This window comes from Fopius arisanus, unplaced genomic scaffold (genome assembly GCF_000806365.1).
Source record: "Fopius arisanus strain USDA-PBARC FA_bdor unplaced genomic scaffold, ASM80636v1 scaffold00192, whole genome shotgun sequence".
Taxonomy (NCBI): Eukaryota; Metazoa; Arthropoda; class Insecta; order Hymenoptera; family Braconidae; genus Fopius; species Fopius arisanus.
This window is the reverse complement of record NW_011887931.1, coordinates 108,114-125,572: the sequence shown is the minus strand read 5'-3', so window position 1 is coordinate 125,572 and position 17,459 is coordinate 108,114. Positions and strand designations below refer to the sequence as shown.

The 17,459-nt window shown below is 34.7% G+C and overlaps 3 protein-coding genes across 5 annotated transcripts in view; 2 read left to right on the top strand and 1 right to left on the bottom strand.

Annotated features, from left to right (window-relative positions):
• The first annotated feature begins 1,625 nt into the window (after positions 1 to 1,625).
• Positions 1,626 to 7,373, top strand: eEF1gamma (elongation factor 1-gamma). Its single transcript, XM_011314655.1, has 8 exons — positions 1,626 to 1,717; positions 1,800 to 1,905; positions 2,036 to 2,185; positions 2,477 to 2,540; positions 3,092 to 3,234; positions 3,504 to 3,806; positions 6,066 to 6,497; positions 7,136 to 7,373. Exons 2-8 carry the CDS (start codon positions 1,894 to 1,896, stop codon positions 7,289 to 7,291), a joined length of 1,260 nt encoding a protein of 419 aa, XP_011312957.1. The 5' UTR covers positions 1,626 to 1,717; positions 1,800 to 1,893; the 3' UTR covers positions 7,292 to 7,373.
• Positions 7,374 to 9,434: 2,061 nt separating this feature from the next.
• Positions 9,435 to 13,494, bottom strand: mRpL49 (mitochondrial ribosomal protein L49). The gene is made up of 4 exons (XM_011314650.1): positions 13,393 to 13,494; positions 13,050 to 13,248; positions 10,079 to 10,265; positions 9,435 to 9,822 (listed from the first exon to the last, which is right to left on the bottom strand). Exons 1-4 carry the CDS (start codon positions 13,398 to 13,400, stop codon positions 9,548 to 9,550), a joined length of 669 nt encoding a protein of 222 aa, XP_011312952.1. The 5' UTR covers positions 13,401 to 13,494; the 3' UTR covers positions 9,435 to 9,547.
• Positions 13,495 to 13,647: 153 nt separating this feature from the next.
• Positions 13,648 to 17,459, top strand: part of LOC105272495 (enhanced adult sensory threshold) — a 27,561-nt gene continuing 23,749 nt past the window's right edge. For all 3 annotated transcript variants that reach the window (XM_011314654.1, XM_011314651.1, XM_011314652.1), the window contains exon 1: positions 13,648 to 14,207. The gene's annotated coding sequence lies outside the window, so the exon portion shown is untranslated. The remainder of the gene's footprint in view (positions 14,208 to 17,459) is intronic.

Genomic DNA, 17,459 nt, shown 5'->3' with positions numbered 1-17,459 from the left:
CAAACGATTTGCTAACGATTGGCAAGGTCAATTTGGTTCTACAAATGAAAATTAGGAAAGTCCGATGGTAACTTTTGCATATTATTTTCATTAATTAGTAAAAAATCAAAGAAAGGCCTACAAACATTTTAATCACTATTACAATGTCATACAAATGGTCCTCACAATTCCTCTCTGATGGTCGAAAACACCATACTAGGTGTGAGTACCAGTGTCTGCGCATGCGCCGATGCAAACACTATAGACCTTTTTTTAAATTAATTAAAATCTAATGAATAATTACGTGTAAAAGAATGAAACCAAGGTATTTATTATCTACAAACGATTTGCTTCCCATTGGTTAATATTATTTCGGTCTACAAATAAAAATTAGTGGGGTGGGGTTCTAACTTCCGCTCATTATTTTGTTTAATTAATTAAAAAATAATGAAGGGTCTACAAAATTTTTTAATTGTATTACAATGATGTACAAAGGTCCTACTATTGATCTAAATAAAAAAACTAATGAATTTTCAATTATGTGGTGCCAACTACCAGTCACCCCCTCAATCTCTGTAAGGAAAAAATAAAAATATCAACGAAAGGCATCGCACTCAGATACATCAATTCGTTTCCCCGCGCCAAGCGAAGATGGCCTTGTTTTACCCTCTCTTTCGCTCTCACATGTTCCGTGCAAACACATAATTTCGAGAAACCTTCCATTCCGAGAATGAGGAGAAAAATTCTCCACCGCTCACGAACTAAATTTGGGTCGTATTCGGCATTACACAATTGCGAAAGATTTATTTTTACTGCATACGTGACACCGTTAATTGATTTTTCATATTGAAACAAAATTTTACTTTTTCAGCTCTTGGACGAAATCAATGAATTTTGTTTTTTTAAAAACATTCACGTGTTTTTCCGCGAATTGGAGTATCGAGGAAGCTACGTTCCCTTCAGATTTCCTTTTGATGACAATCGACGTTTTCTGTGGATCAATAATTGTACATCTATGTTAAAATTTATTTAAAAAATATTATAATTGTGATGGATTCAACGCCATGATTTTGTCTCTTACAGAAACTGAAGCATGAAACGGGTTTCGATGGATGGATAATGTCATCCCCAATGGAACGTCATTAGTTTAATTCCTTAATATTAATTAAAAGAAAAAAGACAAACTTTTAATTGGCCGGTAAATTATTTTCATGTCACTCAGGGCTTGCAAAGCACTCAGGTTTCTCTCAACGCGATGACTTTTATCGCCGTTTTTTTTTTTCTTACGGAGATTAAGCGATGAAATGCCTGTCGATGGATGGTGGATTCAATTTCCCATCGAATACAATGAGGAAAGAAGGTACAAATTTTTGACTGGCGTGTGAATTATTTGTAAATCACTGATTGCTTCCATGTTCTCCATTTATTTTCCGCCGGTGAAGACTTCCCACTTTAGCTCCCCGATCTCCTCGATTACCGCCACTCTATCTGTACTTCTTCTACGCCGTTATCGACATTCTCGGCCTTGTGCTCTGCCTTATTCACGGGTACCGCCTCTGATTTAGTTCCGTAGCCGCCGCTAGGAAATTTCGGTGTTGAACCTTTACCATAAGCGCTGCTGATAATCCCCTATAATCTCTGTTCCAACCTCCGACAATATCAAAATCATTTTTCCATAAACTTTATTGATTGATTTGAACAACACTTCTACCATCACACTGTCTCCTCCAATCTGATGGTAAAGAATGCCAGAGCGTCAAAAAGTCATAAACTCTCTGCATAGTGAACCGAAAAAATAATTCGCACTTCTTTGAATTTAGAGGTATACCTTCACGGTGAACGCACTATACTTTGCCCTCAGTTTTGTCATCATCGTTACCGGTCTTCGACTTCCTCTTTCCGTGATAAGACACAATGGCGTCTGGAGTAAGTTTTAACCCTCACAATTTTCACCCATTAACATCCGCCTTAATCACCATCTAATATGATTTATTGGAATATAATTAGATATTGCAAATCTTAGATTCCTTAATTGTGTAATTATTTTCCTTCGCAGACTCTGTACACGTACCCAGAGAATTTCCGAGCTTACAAGGCCCTGATTGCGGCCCAGTACTCCGGTGCTCAAGTGAAAATTGCTGAGAACTTTGTTTTTGGAGAGACAAACAAATCTGAAGGTTTTTTGAAGAAGTTTCCTCTTGGAAAGGTTAGTCACTTATTTTTTTAAATGCCCAGATAATCCGTATTCAAGTAATTTTTGGTTTAAGTCACTTCAACGTGATAGTCACTTTATGATTAATTTTTTGTATATAATATTCTTAACGGTTGGAGACATTACGTCCCTCATTGATAATGACATATGGTAGGGTAAAAATTCATCGATTTTGTTAAAAATTATTGAAGTTAATTACCACTATAAAAAGAAATTCCCCATTTTTATTTGCTACTCAACTCTTCAATCTGTCAACCGCAAGTTAATTGAAATTTTTCTTTTTAGGTACCAGCATTTGAATGCAAAGATGGAAAGTATCTCACAGAGAGCAATGCAATTGCCTACTATGGTAAGAAATCATTAATTTCTTGTAAGATAGTATTATCGGTGACGTATTGAAAGCATTTTGTGGTTTTGCACGAGATAAATTGATACTCAGGACAACTTATGGAAAGAAGAAAGGATTCATTTGTAATTCTGATTAAATTTTTCCATACTAACCATTAGAGACTCTGGTGAATTAATATTTTGGCAACTACCAATTGTAAGGTGGAAGTTCTACGATGTGCTAGATTGGGAAGAATTACCTGCGTTTTATGGTCATTTTCGCAGGAATATATCTCGAATCTAAGCGGCCAAAAAATCTAGAATCCCCATAAATAGTATTCCCAAAAACTATATTTTTTATTTTCCTCTGATCCCAAAATACTTATCTATTCATATTTTGTTGATAAATTAGTGAAAATCATCTGCTACAGCATTTTCTTAATTAGTCTCCCATTGTCGAAATGAAAGAATAGTTATTAGTGGTTCCAATCTACTTCATTTGAGAAGGCATGGTTGTTTCTGAAGAATTTCGTGCGAAATTACAAAATCATTTAATTCTTTCATGATTCTCAGTGGCAAATGAGCAACTTCGAGGAAAGACTGAAGCAGAACGTGCTGAGGTGATTCAGTGGTTCGGTTTTGCTGACTCCGAGATTCTTCCTGCTAGTTGTGCTTGGGTGTTCCCACTTCTGGGAATAATGCCATACAGCAAACAGGTGTTAACTATTTATTAATTAATTTTTTACTCTCCCTCAAAGGCGAACTAGTAAATTCTTCTTTATAATTTCGTAACTCAGGGAGATATATCAAACACTATCAGTCACTCGCTAGCTCGGAATATTTATGTACTAAATTTTCCATTCATTGACTGGTATCAACAAATTTCATACAGGTTTCTTCCAATAATAGATCTTATTGAAAAACTTACAGTTTTTAAACATATAAATCATTTTCAATTTTGGAATCATTAAACTATTATTTTTAGCTCATTGAACATGCTAAGGAGGATGTGGGAAAAGTACTAACTGCCCTTAACGCCCATCTCCTCTCCAAAACCTACTTAGTCGGTGAGCGTATTACCCTTGCTGACATCAGTGTAGCAATGACACTTCTCCATCTATACCAGTACGTTCTGGAGCCGAAACTTCGTCAGCCTTATCAGAACGTTAACAGGTGGTTCCAGACTATTGTGTATCAACCAGAGACAGTTAAAGTCATCGGTACTTTTAAATTAGCCGATAATACTCTGGAGTATGACCCAAAGAAGTTCGCTCAGCAACAAGGAAAGGTAAGTGAATGAATCCCCACAATCTGTCTGAAATAATCGAAAAAAAGTTGTCTAGAACTATTTGATTGTTTATCACTGAAACGATTTTTGTCTTGGAAAAGAATAGTTTTTCCTACTTCAACCATCCATCGATGTACGCATTCTTCCGATAAAGAACTAGTATATTACGAGACAAGGCCAGAAAGTGGGATTTCCTGGCGTGCGTGATATGAGGGCCGAGGCGAAGCCGAGTGAATCCGTCTTCCTGGCCGTGTGTCGTATACTATTTTTCTTTATCCCTGTCCGAAAGTGCGGTAGACCAGAAATATTTTAATATTTAATAAGTGGTAACTGAAAATAGTATATTTGTAAATTCGTCGTTTGGCTTTTGTTATTAATTGAGCGCCTGTGCGGGATGTTCATGTGTACGGCTATACCATATAATCACACCTCGTGAAGACTAGATTTTTTCTATTTCGATGTTGACAACAACATTCTCTCGCCAGTTACATGGGAGCCCGCCCGACTTTTGCAAAACCGAGGCGAAGCCGAGGTTTTTGCTGGTCGGGGCGGGCGAAAAGTGGGAACTGCATTCAAAAAATTTCATATACACGGAGAGAAAAATACCGGAAAAATTACGGAACTTTCGCGTATTCGTGGGGTGACCTTGCTTTTCGGGAAAAAGTACTGGAGGTACCGTAAAATTGTCCTGAAAGTTTCATAAAAATTCCTGCTCGCTACGAAAATTTTTACGGAACTTACAGTATTTTTTCCCGAAAACCAAGGTTACCCCACGAATACGAGAAAGTTCCGTAATTTTTCCGGTATTTTTCTTTCCGTGTAATTGCTGCAGAAAAAGTAAAATCCAGAAAATGACTATTTATAAATATGTATGATTTTGTCATTTATTTTGCGGATTATTCTCGTTATCACAATCACCTCGATAAATATTAAAAGTACAATGGTTGAAAGTACAGTTCTCAAATCTTGAATAATGCCAATAATTTTGGCTTCTACATCAAAACTCCTAAATATTTCCTCCTCGTCCGCAGATCCATCAGATGAAGAATCATCCATTTTAGCACTGGGTCACTCTCTTCGGTCAGAGGCAGTCGACACGGTTTTGGAAAAATCCGAGAAACGAATTTTTTTAAACTAATTATCGTTCAACCAAACTTTCAAACTTGTAAAATCACAGCACTGATAACCTGTCACATTTGTGTACAGTCCTCGCCTGGAGATAAGACATATGAATAACGCGCGCCACAAAAGGCGTTGTTCCCGGAGCAAAATTGCGCCGGGAAGACCGCACTTTCGGGTCGGGGATCAAGCAAACTATATTTGATAAATTCAATTAACAATGGAGCATTTTTGATTTTAAAAGACCATATAACACAACTGTATGCTTATTTCAATATTATTATTGCACAAAACTCGGTCAAGGCCAAGTAGATTTTGTCCCCATACCATCTATATGTAGGAAGTTATTTCCACGAAAAAGAGAAAATAATTTTTTCCTCGTACTCACTTCCACAAACATTAAATTGTATATTGGAATGTGGCTGCAAGTGAATAAATAATTTTTAAGGAGCCGTTTAATACTTGATAAGGTATTCTTTATTTTTACTAGAGGAAAATTGTCCAAGGACTGACAATGACCATAGAAGCAAAAATTCTCACTGGAAAAACCAAGAACCAAAGCTAAGGTTTATGAAACAAGAAAACACAGGTCTTTGAAATTTCAACATATGTTGAAACATATGTAGCATTAAACCCTTGGAGAAAGTGGAAATTAAACGATTGGAAACTAGTCTTTTTCTAGGCCTATTTTCCGCGGTATGTCATACATCTTTGTCGAGTAATTTTTGTAAAACAATGGAGGATCTGTACTCAACTGTTCCAACGTTATAAATTGGTGGAAAAATAACGAGTAATTAAAAAACAGTTGTGATATAAATAGATTACGGATGGAAAAAAAACAAACGATAGGTAGCAAAAGGTACACAATGAAACTAGCAAGTATAGGCAAATCGTCTTCTCAACATAAGACTTTGTGATCTCATTTTGCCACAATGTATACTTGTACTGAAAAGTAACTTAAATTTATTATCAATAAAACTTTGATTGATATGTGTAAACTTGAACACTTTTCTTATCTGCTTTTATTACAAAATCGAAAAAAATAGGTCAATGAATGAATCATAAAGGGCCATGAAATATTTACTTGCTCATTCGATAGTACATAAATATTCTAATTGTTAATTAAAACTTAATTCACAGTCAAAGAAAGAGAGAGAAGAGAAAAAAGAAGCTCACAAGTTGGAAAAGGAGGAGGTAACTGAGGACCTTGATGCTACTGACGTCGCACTGGCTGCGGAACCTAAAACCACAGATCCTTTCTCTGTTTTACCCAAAGGTACCTTCAATATGGACGACTTCAAACGGTGCTACTCCAATGAAGATGAGACTGTATCAGTTCCCTATTTTTGGGAGAAATTTGACGCCGAGAACTATAGCATTTGGTTCGGCGAGTACAAGTATAACGAGGAGTTGACCAAAACCTTTATGTCTTGTAATCTCATCAGCGGTATGTTCCAACGTCTTGACAAGATGAGAAAAGGTGCATTCGCTAGTGTCTGCCTATTCGGAAGTGACAACGATAGCTCTATTAGCGGTGTTTGGGTTTGGCGTGGACAAGATCTGGCATTCACAGTTAGTTTTTCATTTATTTATATATTATTATAGTGGATAGTGGATTTATATATTATCATATTCAAAATTTAAATACGAAAGAATCGTAATTTTTCGAAAAATGCTAGTCATTTTTTCGAGTACATAATTTTCATTCATTTAGTCGGTCAAATTCAATTAAATTGTTGCGCATGTTGATGCCTAAATCCGAGGTTATTGAGGAAGTACCTTCGAAGTTCAATGTAGTCTTTAATATTGAAAAAAATACAAACAAAAATTCGGTAGAAGAGTATAATTCCATCCATCTATTCTAAGAGATATGTGCTTCGTGCTTCAATTCACTATCCCGAATCGAAATATTTTGCATGAGACAGCCCCCGTATTTTCTTTTTCTATTTTATGAAATGATTTTTTAAGGATTCTCAAGCTGACATTTTTCGTATTTCATGTTTTAAAAATCGGTCGTTTCTGAGAAACCTTCGTAATTATCTAAAACTACACTATTATTCGAATCAACACAATGTGGAAGGTCAATTCAAAGATTTGGTTTTAATTCAACTTACTTATTGAGAAATTCCAAAAATAATTACAATTTCAGAGTTTTCTTATGAATTTCATACGAATTTATATATCAATGATTGTTTTTCCATGCTTTTCAGTTAAGTCCGGACTGGCAAATTGATTATGACTGTTACAATTGGAAAAAACTTGACCCAAAGGATCCAACAGCGAAGGATCTCATCGACAAATACCTCAGTTGGACAGCTAGCGATAGCAAGGGGCGCAAGTTCAAGGAGGGCAAGATTTTTAAATAAAATCCGTCTTACGCTTTACAAGAACAAGGACAAATCTTTATTCAACACGAAATAAACATTGCAAAGTAATAATACCATCAAATCATTAATTTTTATTTTTATCGATTATAAACTTCACTGCTCCTCTTCGCCCCATCTTTTTATTTGCTAAATGGTTCATTGTTATTTCAATTTAAAAAAAAAATAAAAAAAGAAAACATTCATTATTCATTAATTTCTATAAATGATCATTTATTATTCGAACCCAACGTAGAATATAGGATAAACCCTAGAGGACCTTGTCGATCCCTTTGACAGGCAATGGGAAGGTGTCTTCGATGGAGTGAGAGTGTAATAGAATTTCTTGCACTTCTACGTTACTAAAAGATGCTCCATAAACTTCAATTTTATGAAATGACAACTGTTTTTTTTTTCCTTAAAGATTTTCATGCATTCTTACTTTAATACGAAATTATCTGATTTTACGAGAAAAGCTGTAGACTTTCGAGGCTACTCAATAGAATGCATAGGTTTTATTCTTCAAGCATTATCAGTCTGCTTCTGGCTATGAAAGGATGCTTTAAAATTGTCCAATTTTTAGATTCTGTATTTTTACTTGGAAGCGATGTAGAATGGTCTAAATCGTAAAAGTTTAAAATTTGCGTACCCATGTGTGCACATTGTCATTTTGACTCACTCGATGGTCAACTTTTAAAAAACTAAAGGAATGAACGATTAAAGTTCTGAAAAATCTAAATTTTCGAAAATTTATAGGTATTGTAGGATTATAAGAATTAAGTAACTCGCATTCAGCTCAATCGGTCTAGTCGGTACCGACAAATCGCCATGTTTCTGGAAAGTTTTTCGTGAATATCTGGGAAACTATCCACTGATTGAATTTTTTTTTATCACAATGTGCCAAAAAGAAGCTTTTCAGGCACGCTCCGCTTCGCTTGGCATGCCAAAAATTTCCCAATGCCAAAAGTTTTCCAATGCGAAGAAATAGTATATTTCTCCCCTAGGGAGGTAAAGTAAAGAAGGATTGCCTACGTGGATTAGTGGTAAGCACGTGGGCAAGCCTTCTTTACTTTACCTCCCTAGGGTCCTCCTAAGGCCCCTTTATTTTACCTTCCATAATGAGAACATCATTTTTCTCCCCGGCGTAGAAGCAAAGCCAGAATTCGTGTGGCATATATTAGTTTTTACGAAGCTTTGACGGTCACAGGTTTCTTTGATGTATGTCAAACGAAAGACTTGGTATGAATTATATCCACTAGATTCTCAGCATGATATTTCCGTCGAACTGTCATCAACAATAAATTTCGAGAGGTCAAAAAACATTGGCAGCCAAATAATTCCTAAAATGGTCAATGGACAGTCCGTAAGTGCATAAAGTCTATGCACTTACGGACTGTTCATTGACCATTTTAAGAATTATTTGGCTGCCAATGTTTTTTTTTTCAAGAAATCAAAAAACATTGACAGAGAAATAATTCTTAAAACGGTCAATGAACATAAGTGCATAAAGAACATAATGAACGGTCAATGTCCGTAAGTGCATAAAGTCTATGCACTTACGGACTGTTCATTGACCGTTTTAAGAATTATTTCTCTGTCAATGTTTTTTGATTTCTCGAAAGTTATTGTTGATGAAAGCCATAAAGGCACCTAGACCACACATGAGTATCTTAGTCGACGTGAAACTCACGCAAATTCACAATGCGTGTATGAAAATTAAATTAGAGATTCAAGAAAGTCCAAGAAAAGTAATGGTTATTTTTATGAAGGGTGATCTATCCTCCACGGTGTGGCCTTAATAAAGGTCTTCCAGACGAAAGGCCTGGGAAACGATTTTGTCGACGCGTAGCGTCCAGAAAATGGTGTTTTTCAGGCGCTAGTCTTGAAATTTTTTTTTGTACTGATGACAGATTTAAAATAGCAGAAGAAACTTTAACAATTTGATTCTTTAATAGTTCAACCATCACCAAAACTCACAACTTTCATTTTTATGGGCCGATTAATAAGGGGAAAGATGGTTAAAGATTAGACATTTGATTGTCAGTAGTCAGTATATATTCCAAATAAATATTGATAACACTAGGATGACTCCTTCCTTCTCTGTAGCATGTGATTGATATTTTGGTGAGGAAAAATTTAAGAGAAATGAAAGAATAAGATACTTTTATTTTACAGAATTGGCTTCTCTACATTGAAAGATTTCCTTACATCTTTCTCTGAAGGATTAGATTGTAATTTCAGATATCACCACCATGTTATTTAAAATCCTCTCTCAGAAAGCCACTCTTTGATGAGAGACACCTGATCACCGCGGAATCTTAAGACACCATTAGGCTCCAGGATTTGGGAACCAATAGGGCGACCAGTTGATTTGCGTAGGTATTGCTTGAGTTCCGCGTGCAAGACAATTATGTCTCCTTGGATTTTTCTAACATACGTGACTCTTCGCAATCCTCGTTGATCTATCTTGAGGTAAACTGGTTGTTGATGATTTTTGGAACGTTCAATGTAGTAGGGAAAAGATTTCGCTTCATCTGCAATTACCATGTCAATAAAATATAAGAATATCATGAAAAAAAAAAGATAGTGTTAATAGATTTACATTTTAATATCTTCTACAAAAGGATGATAATTGGTGATTTTGCTTTTGTCTGTTAGAGAACACATCCTCCAATCTTTATGCACACGCGTTCATTTTGAAGATATTTGAAAAAAACGATGTCCCAATAAGTTGTAATTTATTGTCTTTTAGAACTTTTCTAATGCATTACTATTTCAATATTTATTTACCTCGTTGTGCCTTCCATCCAGAGGGAAGGTTTTCAATATTTTTCGGAGGATTGGGTATATGTTTCAATTTAACACATCTTTCTACAAACATCCATTCTTTTGGATCTTTAGAAACTTCAAAATCGGTGTATTTTTTCTCTTCATTATATACAGGGGAGGTTTTGAAACTGGCCCATCGTTTCTCGTTCTGAAAGTTCATAATTGCATTGTATAATTTTCTTGCAAATCTTTTCATACCGCTAATTATGATAATATCATTAAAAAGAAAATAAAACCACTACTCTGGAGAAACACTTCGAAAACTTACAATGATTATTTTTATTTTTCACATTGTTTAACATATAAAAATATTTTGGAAGGGTTACTGAAAAAAATATCATTTTCGAGATTTACTCGTAAGTAAAACAATTCTAAACATAGCTTTATCCTGCTATCACATTGTTCATAGGGTCAAGGAAAGATTACCATTTTTCTCTATGTCTCTATTTAATTCCAATTGTAAAAATCCAATATTAATGCAATTTAAATCCAACTATTATTGAATCCATGAAAAATTTATTAAATTGAAGCCGAGTGATCAATTTCGATTAATAGTGGACGTACCCATTGACATGAACTGAAAATTCAAAAAATTTGCAGAGTCTTGACATTTCCGTTTGGTATACTATATATTTAGGGGCGTTTATAGTTTATGTGAGCAAAATTAGTATTCCAGTTGAAGGTGAGGACTGGCCAACAACTCGATGGGCCAACTGGATTAAAGTTGTTTGAGAAAAAAGAAATATTCAAAATCTATAGCAAAACAACAATCCATCAGCGAAAATGCGCTGTAAAAAATGGAATTATAAGGAGTGTCAACTATTAGTTCAATAAATACTTTTTTTTTCAATTTTCGAGCGCCTTTCGTGTTGGTGTGATATTTTTGTGATAAGTTATTTATTAAAACGACGTAAGACCCAGTTGCGCTAGATCTTATAAACTCTCTAATTAAAAAAGGAAATATAGTCTTCGAGTCGAATATATTCCAGACTGACGACGGATTGTAGGAAGCCTGTCAGCCAAATAAGTAGAATAATCAATGAATTTATGGAATAAGTTCATGTCTGGGGTAAATTTATTCCAAAATTACATAATTTTAGAAATTCATCTGTTGTATAACTATTGTAGACTGTGAGCTCAAAGAGGTAAATCCCATAAATTGGTTATAGGTATCTAGATATTTAAGTATGAGATATAGTATTTAATGAAATCTGGGACATGTTACAGTTGGAGCACAAATAATTCAAGACTTTATAATTGGCGGTATTATTGACAAATGGTGATGCTACATCGATATACCATTTTTTTTAATGCTGGATGAAATTTCGATGAAACTTGATTGACAAATTATTGTCATTCATGGCGATATTTAACGGAAAATTTTTTACCCAGAATAGAATTTCGTTAGAGCTAAGGAAAGTATTATCAAAACGACGATTGTCCAAAGTGTTCTTGGGTTTTGTCGGCTTCAAATTACTTTTAATCAGCAAAACTCCACCGATTATTAATGTTATTAAGGGCAAATTCAACCAGGATGTATTTAGTCTGCTCCGCAACGATTTTCCATCAAATATCTTAGAATTACAGCCACATAATCGAATCTGATTGCAAACTGTATCTGCAACTTGCATTTGTTATTGGAATAATGATTTCCATACAAATTTCGCTATCCGTGTCAGATATTAGACAACTTATCGAATATTAACCCTAGTATTAGACCAAACCGATTTCAATAGCCAATTGATAACGGCAACTATTCTACAAATTACCGGCGAATTTCTTGCTATGCATTTGCAGAAACACTCATTAACCCTTGAGAATATTTTTTTTTTTATTAAAACCCTTGAGAATATCTTCTCTATATAAGTAAATTGCATCATAAAACCGAAAAAAAACTCAAAGCTAAGCATTGTGCCCATAACTACTTCATCAACGTTATCACTAATTTCTTAAACTTCTCTGGATTTTGTAATAACAAGTTTGTACCTTAATTTCCGAAACAAAAATTTCTATCAGTATCGTCTAAGCTTTTGATGAAGTACAACAATTTGTCAATAGATTGTCGACATTCTGTAGTCTGCGTTTTGCATTTCAATTGTTAAAAAAATCGAAATACTTGATGTTTATTCCATTTCATTCGGACTCGAAAATACTAAAATAAATGAGCAATAATAAAATTAATAGTAAAGCGTCAACGGTTAAGGGGTCAAGTCAGAAAATGTGAATATTATAGAAAAGTGGAACTACCGATAGTAATTGTACTTTCGGAACTTTGAATAAAATCTCTCATGGATTTCGTTCATCATCACGAATTATCAATATTATCAGTTGCAACGTATGCCGACGATTTGTCATTATACTTAGTCTGGCTACTTTTATAGTAAAACGGATATAAAACAAATTACCATGCTTCAATCATTCCTATCATAGACGCATCATCCTTAAAAATTCCATTCAATGTTGAACTCATTACAATTTTCCCACCAAAATGGACAAAATAATGAAGATAATTTCGAAATCACTAATATTTCAAGCACTGTGAACAAACTTAACTATGGTATGCTACTTAACTAATGGAGCAGTGGAACGTAATGGGTAGAGTTTAAGATATTTTCAAACTATACGTTCATTTCTAAAAACCAGAGATTTTTCTACAGAAATCCATGAAAGCATCTTATTAAAGCTTCAATGGGAATCTTAACCCCTCAAAGATATTGAAGTAGAATGAAAAATTTCTGTTGCCATATAACGATTGTATCCCAACAATGATTAGAAATAGGAAATACACTGCTATTATACTACTCTCACCCTTAATGGCTCAACCTACTCAGAAAACCTCCAATAAACAAATATATGTATCTTAAGCTAAAAATAATAGTCAGCAGGCAGGATCTCGTTGAAAATTATGTAGCAATTATTTAGCAATACTCACTCTGGGTTGGAGCTGATTTTCCTGTAGAGAGAGTCTGTCAATTCCCTTTGAATATTGCTGGCACGTGGAAAGCACGGGACGTGCAAAAATTCGTAGGGCCGCCATTTTGACTCTGTTAAATATAAGGGTCGGTGTGGTCAGCCATTGATGTGTGCTCACGGGCGCGTCTTCCTTTTCGTTCTCGTGTTCATCATTACATCTAAAAATCCACCCGAAGCCAATTCCTCAATTTCATACCTCACACCACTCCCAATCCAATCCAACCCTCTCAAAGTGCATAAAGTACACCTTACAATCCAGTCCCCTAGACTCCCCCAAAAAAGGTTGGAATTTTCAATCATACCTCAACATTCGAATCACAGTGTTGAACCATAGCCAGTGGTAATAGGAAGAATGGTAAATTTGTATGGTGGAAAAAAATAGTGCAAGTGAATAACTCAGTCAGTTTTGCATTGCCAGTTTCATTCATAAGTTATCGCGAATGAACCTAATTCTCCGCCAGTGCAACTGGATACCAGTGTTTCTCTTGGCATTGCATTAATATTTATTACATTCAGGAAAAATCAGTGTCCAATCATATTCTGCTAACTTTCAATTTATTAACTTGATTGATTAAAATTCGAAAACAAATAAACGACAAACACAAGTTCTAGGATTATATTTATTGTGGTGGTCGCTGAGAAGCGGTGAGAAATAACAATAATGGAATAATTCACTAAAAAATTCGATGAAGATAAAGCACATATCGAAGATATATTAGTGGGTGAAATGTTGTGCTACGTGTGAAGTATATCTGCTCTCTTTCATGTCCACCCCCGCGCAATCAAATGAATCGAGGATTTTTTTACCCATTAACTCTGAGGGGTAGAGAGTAGATTTACTCAAAATAGTGGATAGAACGAAAAAGGAATAATAAGGAATACTGAAGCAACACGTCCTAGGGACCAATGTGTTAGCCCAAATAGGCTATGTATAATATTACAATGATTCACCAGTAGATGGTAGTAGTGTGAAAAAGCAGCAAGTAGTACCAGGCGTATAAGAGGCAACCCTGCAACGGTACTGGTGTGTGTTTTTCCACGGGTTTAACATTGTTAAGTTATTCCCGTTGTTTCATCCTGTTACAACAATATACCGAAACAAATTTCGGCCTCATTGGTAAGTTCACTATGATCATTAACTAATCATTATATATTTAAAGGCTTGCGCATACCCTACGACGCCCAACAATTCGGTGAAAAATCTTGGCGACTCCGACTTTTCCCCGACCTTTTGTTTATTCGTGGCAGATTCTCTCACTCTTCTTTTTTCTCCGAGTTACGTCTACTTGTTTTTTTTCATCGAGTTTTCAAGTCTTTTTGCATAAGCTTTGGAAGAATCCTCGGTTCCTCTACAGTGGGTGATGGAGCAAGGGAATTTTTTCGATGAAAACCTTCACGATATTATGAGGTGTATGGGAAGGGCACAGTTTTGGAATTTCGTGAGGAATTGTATTGCGATATCGCACTGGGAAAATATACCGAGCGTTCCGTTGTTACTTCTCCATTACCGTGTGCTCTCCTGTTGGTGAGAATTCACACCACATTTTTGTAGGATTTTCGTATGCGGGGAAGAGTTTGGGGCAGCGGTAATGCAAAGTTTGTCACGTAAAATTTTTTCTCAGCTGCATGTAGAGGTTGGGGACTTTGTCAAGTTGTCGATGGCTAGTAGAGAGTAGGGGGAGACAAGTTGGTCGGTTAGTGGGATATGAGATTTAGTTTAGACGGGTTTCAGGGCATATCGATATGAACATCCAAGTGGGCCTGACGTAAGGCTTGTTCCTTCACTCTCAGATGATTTTCACCTCTCTTAGTCCTATTTTGCCTATTTCTTCCTGGCGAATTATCAAATTGTGAGAGTTTCTCTCCAAATTCTTATTAACTTAGTTCAATAGTCATTCCCGTTTCTCATAATTGGAATTTTCTCAAATTCAAATGAAAAAGTAAAAAAACAATAAAAAAAAAAGGTGGAACAGTGTTTTGGTTATGGTTTTACTAATGAATTTTTTGTTTTAAGAATATCAAAAGTACACTGCTTGATTATGAATGATAAATCTTGAAATTTTCAAATAAGCTAAGCCTGTAATTGTAAGAGAATGGAAATTAATTTTTATTTCCACAATTCAGAGGTAAACAGCATACCTTGGCACATAAATATAAGTAAGGGAAACAATTGGATTATCGAGTCCAGACAACGGGTCAATCCTCGAGAATGCTCAAAATTGTTATTTTTTCTTTTAGTTATTCATTCTCCCGAGCTCCACGTGCCCATGCTGGATTGCTAAAAAATATCGATAGGAAGTTACTATACGGCCCATTCCGCCCATCGTTCAGAAGCTATGCAGGGTTTAATTTTTGATCGTTCTACAGATATCTTCGGTTATTAGGCGACGGTATAAGAGCAAAATAAAACCTGCGCATTTACATACCAACAGATTGAAAACAAACGCTAATTGAAAAAAGAACTTTGATGTAAAACACGATTGATTTTTCTTATGTCTCTTCATTTGTTTGGCTTGTGCTCGTTGATATCCTTCATATTAACTATTTTGCAAATTTCTGACACTTTCTTGAATAAAAATTTCAGTACCAAACCGTCAGTCAGGCAAGTGGACACTAAGAAAAATAAGTAGAGTTACCTCGAAAATATATTGCCAGGATGTATATGGGGCATTCCATGCCAATTTAACCACTTTTGAACCCGACCTTTTGATCTGGCCAAACATTTTTCATTCCTTCTTACCCCGTGAGAATCATTTCTCAGAATTGTTGGAAGTTTTTCACCCAACCCGAAAAAAGTTATAATTTTTTTTATGCCTTTTGTATTTCCAAATAGCCATCCCTTCTTCACAACTTGATCTTTTAGTACTTCTTTCCTAAATGTTTGTTTTTGAATGAATTTTTCGAAAAAAAATACACAAAAAAATTAAGATAATAAACTCAGTCAATGAAACCTTCATTGAATGAATTCAATTCAATTTCCAATGAAATTTTCGCCTTTGCCAAGAAAAAACGTTATTTTTTGGTAAACTCGCGATTTTTAATTTTTCTTCCTCAAAAAAAAAACGTCAACTAATTCGGCGATTATTCCCACTAATCCCGATGTGGGTCGATTTTTTCCTCTATTTTTTAAATTTCAGTGGAAAAACATTTTTTTATATTAAGAATTGAAACAAAAATATTTTTCATAAACGTTATTCATGCAATAAAATAAACGCATTCAAATTTTTTTCCAGTATTATATTATCAATTTATCGTCTCAATCTACAGTTATAATGACAACAATTAATGTTTATTATATATATGTCAAATTAAGTTTTTAAACGCAAATAAAGACATAAGAAATAACTATGCAACTAATAAATAATTTGTTGCATTATTTTTTGAATCCTTGAATGTTAACTGTAACAGACATTAATCTTAAACATTATAATCATAGATTAAGACCACAAATTGATGAAATAATACTGTAAAATCATTGAGATGCATTTATTCTATTGTGTAAACAAAATTTTAACGATGAAAATTGCAAAATTTTTTCTCAATCAAATAAAAAAAGTAGAAAAAGAAATCGGCCCACGCTGGGATTGGTGGAAATAATCGCAGAATTAGTTGAAGTTTTTTAGAAAAAAGTCCAGTTCTGGAGGAGTTATGGCTATTTGAAAATAGAAAAGCCATTGAAAAAAAAAATCATAACTTTTTTTGGATTGAGTAAAAAAATTTGTAAAAATTCTGCGTAATGTTTCTCATGGGGTAAAAAACAATAGAAAATGTTTGGCCTGGTTGAAAGGGATCGGGTTCAAAAGGGGTCGACTTGGCATGGAATACCCCATATATATAAAGGGCTACATGGAAGCAGCACATTTTTTCCATATAAAAAATACCATATTTAATTCAAACTTTCTGTTATTTTGAACATACATATGTAAACAGTTTGCTGAAATTTTCATTAGAAAATCCGGAAAACTCAGCCAATGAAACGTAATTTTCCGTGATCCCTTCGAAAAAAAGTGCCCTTAAAACAGAACTCATGACCGGATCATTCAAAATTGATTAGAGAATTGCGACTTTTAAGTACCACCTTGAACTAGTTTTTAGAATGATAAAAAAAATACAAATAAAATCAAGCTGTGTGAAGCTAGCATCGAAGTTGAAGGAAAAAAAAAAATTTCAAGTGCAATCGATTGTACTTGTTAAGTACCTGAAGGTACCATCGTCTGTTTTATTTGTACCCCTCACCCCTAGGCGCAAGGGATGAAGGAAAATTCGTGCAGCGTCGAAGTTGAAGGTAGAAAAAAAAATTTTATGGACATGGTTTCTCTAGCGATAGTACTTGATTGTACTCTATTTTTTTTCGTTCTACAACCCCCCC

Bases quoted from the DNA above. Each gene is read 5' to 3' on its own strand.
- eEF1gamma (XM_011314655.1), top strand. The intron at 3,807-6,065 runs GTAAGTGAATGA...CTTAATTCACAG, and splicing joins TCGCTCAGCAACAAGGAAAG to TCAAAGAAAGAGAGAGAAGA. The intron at 6,498-7,135 runs GTTAGTTTTTCA...CATGCTTTTCAG, and splicing joins GACAAGATCTGGCATTCACA to TTAAGTCCGGACTGGCAAAT.
- mRpL49 (XM_011314650.1), bottom strand. The intron at 10,266-13,049 runs GTGAGTATTGCT...ATGAACTTTCAG, and splicing joins AAAATCAGCTCCAACCCAGA to AACGAGAAACGATGGGCCAG. The intron at 9,823-10,078 runs GTAAATAAATAT...TGGTAATTGCAG, and splicing joins TGGATGGAAGGCACAACGAG to ATGAAGCGAAATCTTTTCCC.